The sequence below is a fragment of the Vipera ursinii genome (assembly GCF_947247035.1).
Source record: "Vipera ursinii genome assembly, chromosome: 7".
Taxonomy (NCBI): Eukaryota; Metazoa; Chordata; class Lepidosauria; order Squamata; family Viperidae; genus Vipera; species Vipera ursinii.
The window spans coordinates 34,325,500-34,331,499 of record NC_139521.1 but is presented as its reverse complement, the minus strand read 5'-3'; the positions used below and the strand labels follow the sequence as shown (position 1 = coordinate 34,331,499).

The window sequence follows — 6,000 nt, the reverse complement described above, 5'->3', positions numbered from 1 at the left end:
ACACTATTTACAAAGATGGATTTTTTAAAAAAGTTTTTCAGTATGTGGAATATATATGTATGTATACACACACACACACACACACACACACACCATATACTGAAAAACTTTTTTAAAAAATCCATCTTGGTAAACTTTACTGTCAATTACCTTTTTCCATGCACTCAGAAGTAATAACTGAAATGGAATCTCAAATTCATCTGAATGGTCAGAAATGGTCTGATAAAGTAAATTTAAAATATATACATTTAAATATGAAATTATGTGCAGTTTTTTTCCAAAATTTTAAAATAATGCAGAAACAGGATGAAATGGGCCTTTGAACAAAGCCACATGAAATTAGTAGCATGCAGGATTAATTTAACCCTAGTATTTTCTGTTTTAATCTTCTAAAGTTTGTTCCAGAATCCAGTCTACCAACTTAGCCACATTGGTGTAAACACCTGGTTGTCCTGGACGAGCACATCCTTCACCCCAACTGGTGATGCCAACCACATACCAACTGTTCTCAAATTTACATGACAAGGGTCCACCTGAGTCTCCCTGCAAAGAAGAAAGAAAAATATACATAAGTTTAATAAGGGAAGATTGGTGAAAAGGATACCCAGGTGAATAAATAAGTTCTTAAAGTAAATCATCATTATTCAAAAGTATGTTTTCTATACTCAACCAAAAAAGACTTCCACAAATAATAATAATAATAAAGTTGGAAGGGACCTTGGAGGTCATCTAGTCCAACCTCCTGCTCAGGCAGGAAACCTTATACCATTTCAGGCAAATGGCTGTCCAGTCTCTTCTTAAAAACCTCCAGTGTTGGAGCATTCACCACCTCTTGAGGCAGGTTGTTCCACTGGTTAATTGTTCTAACTGTCAGGAAGTTTCTCCTTAATTCTAGGTTGCTTCTCTCCTTGACTAGTTTCCATCCGTTGCTTCTTGTCCTGCTTTCAGGTGCTTTGGAGAATAGCTTGACTCCCTCTTCTTTGTGGTAGCCCCTGAGATATTGGAACACTGCTATCATGTCACCCCTCACCCTTCTCTTAAAATACTCACAAAGATGACCAATATCTATGCCAGTGAGTTCCTACCTTAAAACAAGGCACACAAACAACAGAAGAAAAAAAGAATGGGTGGAGAGAGAGAGAGAAAAGCAGTCTTAGATACTTGTTCTTGAAGTGCCAATTCTTATCCTAACCTGTTTCCAGTGGAACAGTTCTGGGACTATTATTGATGGAGTAACTGGCCTATGTGCCATCCTATGTCCCAGATTAACCAAATGATCTGGTATTTCAGTAGAAGCAGTGGAAAATCTGCTTCTCATCTGATTGGTATTCTGATGTTAGTGAAGGCACAAGATGGCCAGAATTATATTCTTAAAGATCTAAGTTTCTACACTGGGATGAAAGCCTGAAGAATTGGCAATACACTCCAATTGTCACAGATGAGAGAGCAAAGATGTTAAATCCAAAGAGGTAATACTTTTCTTAGCCCAGCTACAGTTCTACAAAATCACCCAAGCTTCAGGATTTTTTTTAATGAAGTAAACTGATTAAAAAGGGGGGAGAGATAAGAAATAGCAGTTTTAAGGGGGGGAATGCAAATTCCACCAGCTTCTAGACCAGGGGTGTAAAACTGCCAGCCCATGGGCCGGACACGTCACACGGAAGCTGTACCCACCCCATTGCCAGCAATGGCAAAACCGTCCCGACATGTTGCGCAATGTCACATGATGTCGCGAATTTGACATGTCTGTTCTAGACAATCTGCATCCACAAAGTTATTTCTCTTAATAGTGCAGAATAGAGGAAAGGTCACCTAATGGGCGAGTTTCCATCTCTCTTCTGTTACTGTTACATATATAAAAAGGTTAAAGCTAGAATTTCCAATGGCCACTCCCTTTGGGACTGTCCATGCTGATTACACAAAGTATTGTTTCTGACAGATAGTACTTTGCTTTTTGATATACAAAAATATACAGCTGATGTAAATTCCTGTTCATCTTTTTCACATCTTGCTGTCACTTGCTTTGTATACTGCTTTTATTTTGCCGGTCCACTATTTGCGATGTTTGTGATATTTAATAAATAAACTCAAGCTACTGTTTTTGTTGTCTTATTGAGTGGTGTGTGTACTTATTCTGACTTGGATATAGGGATTGCCCAAGACTTTATTTATATTATTTATTTTGATCCTATCTTTATTATTTTTATAAATACCTCAAGACGGCAGACATACCTAATGCACCTTCCTCTTCCTGTTTTCCCCATAACAACAATGCTATGAAGTGAGTTGGACTGGGTGACTGGCAGAAAGTCATCCAATTTGCTTTCATGCCTAAAGCGGGGATTAGAACTCATACTCTCCTGCTTTCTATCCTGATAACTTCACCACTAGACCAAACTGGCTTCTTCTTTGCTAAGTACAATTTAACCTGGAAATTTCCACAAGAATTTTCCAGGACTGACTCCACATCCATGCATGCGCTCGTTCTGCCAACTGATTTCCATTGGAATTTTCACCTTCCCCAAATTATTAAGTAGAACCATTGACCATTAAACAGAATCTGGTAGCAGGATATTTTTTTCTTTTATGGAAAAATGCTACAGAACACAATTACGGGACGTAAAAGGACAAAAAGAAAAAAAGCAAAACCTATGTATGATAGGGTTTTTTTTTTTTTAAAAAGATATAAAACAGGAATGGACCCTATGTTTTATTAGCAGCAGCTTCAAAAGTTTATCAGCATGTTATATGCTGAGCATTTTGTATAACGTAATATTTATATTGTTACTTGAAAAGTAAAAAAAAAAATACCAGGCTGTTTTAAAAACCAACCAAATCCATCAATAACCTCTTATTTATTCTTAGGGAGTCTTGGGTATAATAGTGTGAGAAGGAAATACCATGCAGTTTTTAATTAAACTCATGTTGTCTGCATCAAACTCAAGTTTTCCAGACCTCTTGAAGAGGGTGATGGTACATAGAATCAGAATGAAATACAAGATACTATTAATTTACCTGGCAAGCATCCTTGCCTCCTCCTGAGTAGCCAGCACACAACATTTTGTCAGTTATTGTGTGCTCTGGGTATTGAAACTGACATTCTGCATTTGGTATTAAGGGAATTTTGGCCTTTTGTAGCATGTCTGTGATTGAGCCTACAATTATAAAAAAGAGAAATGGAGAGAAGGTTGTTAGTACAGTGAAAGTCAAGAATAATGCAAGCTTCAGGCATCACCAACTATATGTGAATGTGACATAAGAATCAATTAGAGACTCCTGGACATCATCCCAGCCCTGAATTAACTTTTAAGCCAAATAAACATCTGCTTAGGACACCAAGCCAAAGGGAAAACACACTGGTTTTCCCCATAGCTGTCATGCCTTTTACTCCTTCACTGCCACACTTGACCATATCTCAAGACTGACTCCTAACACATTGCTACTTGTAACCTGACAACAGAGACTAAGGGAGAGGGAAGGGGGAATGGTAGGAATGTATGGGGAGCTGGGAGGGAAATAAGAAATTTATGTGATCTGACTTCTGGTTTGCCATGCAGCCACTATGGATGGCTGGGAGACTTGCTCTCTCTCCCCCATCCAGTTTTACATTGCTGGGGCCCCCTGAAAAGGGCCAAAAGTTGCCCCGAAGAGGCAATCAGCAAGGAGGGGAGCTTGCTGGATCGCGGGAGAGCTGCAACTCTTCGTTTAGATCTGGCGATCCCTCCAAACCGGCAGACGAAAGGACCGGCCATTATGGCTCGTCCCTAGGCTGTGAACAGTTGAAGTCACATTTTTCACCAGGCAACTTTTAAAGCAGCATGGAAGAGACTGGGTGAGATCTACCTCTTTTACATCCTAATTAGTTTCTGTACCTCCTTAAGCTGATAAGCATTTTCCCCCCTGCAGTGAGGGAAGGGGAACTTTAGCCCTCCCTCCAGAAAGAGCGGCGACTAAATACCCAGGGGTGTTTTAAACGTTGAAAAAGTAACTGAATCCCAACTGGAACTTTATTTCTTAAAGCATGTGGACTGAAAGATTTTTCATTTCTTATTTTACATTATTTACTTCTGTTGGAAATCTGCGTTTCTTGTTATGAAAAAAAGAAAGAAAAACTGAAAAGATTAAGATAACTTTGGGACTCAAAGGAAAACTTTAAAAGGGGCCTGGCTGACTGCCCAGGGAAATAGATAAGATAACCTTGAGAGCTCTGAAACAACAGTTGTGAAAGGCTCAGTGTTCCCTAACTAGAATTTTTTTATCTCTCTAGGGTTTTCTAAATGTAAAGCCTTTAGTTTAAAATATCAATATGGAAGAAGGCCAGGAACAAAATTTCTTTATGGATGAAGATCAACAAACTCTCACTATGTTGAAAATACTAATTCAAACTCTTACCACTACCAATGAAATACTAAGAGGCTTTGTGAAGTAACAAGAAGACAGCCCAGATATGAAAGCCCAAACTCTGACTACAACTAAAGAACCATCTATACAAAATAGAATAGATCAAATGAAACTTTCAAATACTATGACAGAAGAATCTACAATTCAACAAATATTGATATTTGAAAATCCAGAAAAAACATTGACAACTTGGAAAAAGGAAAAGGTTTCTTATATGACACAGAAGGAAATAAAGGATCTAGAAAAAGAACAGTTGGATGAGAAGACAAACAATTCAGAATAACCACGTCAATATGGAAGAATAAAGAGACGACCTACTAGACCTACAATTCCTCTCAAAAAATAGTGACCAGATGGTTTTGCCAACATCAATTAATATACATTTTCATTTATTTCATTTCATTTATTGGATTTCTATACCGCCCTTCTCCCTAGGGACTCAGGGCGGTTCACAGGGCATATATAAATAGGTATACAAAAATTAAAAGAAAATTAAACCATGCCCAATTAAAATACAACAATAGTAAAATAATAAAACCAATTAAAAAACCCATATTCCCCTTCAGGCCAGACCAGCTAACTCAAACAAGTGGGTCTTCAACCCGCGACGGAAGGATCGGAGGTCCGATGCCATCCGGAGCTCAACCGGCAGTTGGTTCCATAGTGCCGGGGCACCCACAGAGAAGGCCCTCCCCCTGGGGGCCACCAGTCGACATTCCCTGACTGGAGGCACCCTGAGGAGGCCCTCTCTGTGGGCATGCACAGGGCGGAGGGGAGTTGACGCCGGCAGCAGGTGGTCCTCGAGGTATCCCGGACCCATGCCATGTAAGGACTTAAAGATCATAACCAAGACCTTGAACCTCACCCGGAAGACAACTGGTAGCCAATGCAGCTCGCGGAGTAAAGGTGTAACATGGGAGTACCGGGAAACTCCCAAGACAACTCTCGCGGCCGCATTCTGTACCAGTTGGAGCCTCCGAGTGGTCTTCAAGGGAAGCCCCAGGTAGAGAGCATTACAGTAGTTTAGGCGAGAGGTCACGAGTGCATGAGTGACCGTACACAGGGCATCCCGGTCCAGATAGGGCCGCAACTGGCGCACCAGGCGAACCTGGGCAAAAGCCCCCCTAGTCACGGCTACTATATGGTCTTCCAGGGTAAGTCGTGAATCTAGGAGGACTCCCAAGTTGTGAGCCCTATCCACGGGGGGTAAGAGCTCACCCCCCATAGAAAGAGATGGAACATTTTGAATGTCCTGGGATGCCGGAATGTACAGCCACTCAGTCTTGTCAGGGTTGAGTTGAAGTCTGTTCCTCCCCATCCAGACCCGAACCGCCTCCAGGCAACGGGACATCAAAGGTAGGGCATCACTGGGGTGGTTTGGGGTCGAAATGAAAAGTTGGGTATCATCAGCGTATTGATGATACCCAACTCCAAAACCATGAATGATCTCACCCAGCGGTTTCATGTAGATGTTGAACAGGAGAGGCGAGAGAACCGACCCCTGAGGAACTCCACAAACGAGAGACCTAGGGGCCAATCTCTGCCCCCCTGCCAACACCGACTGTGAGCATCCCAGGAGATAGGAGGAGAACCACTGAA

General features: G+C 41.1%; 1 protein-coding gene across 1 annotated transcript in view; it reads right to left on the bottom strand.

Annotated features, from left to right (window-relative positions):
- Positions 1-381: 381 nt before the first annotated feature.
- LOC310643556 (plasma kallikrein-like) overlaps positions 382-6,000 on the bottom strand; it is a gene marked incomplete at both ends in the record, with an annotated part of 28,353 nt that continues 22,734 nt past the window's right edge. The window contains 2 exons of the mRNA XM_083368028.1: positions 382-543; positions 3,016-3,155. Coding sequence (XP_083224154.1) covers positions 382-543; positions 3,016-3,155 — 302 coding nt within the window. The remainder of the gene's footprint in view (positions 544-3,015; positions 3,156-6,000) is intronic.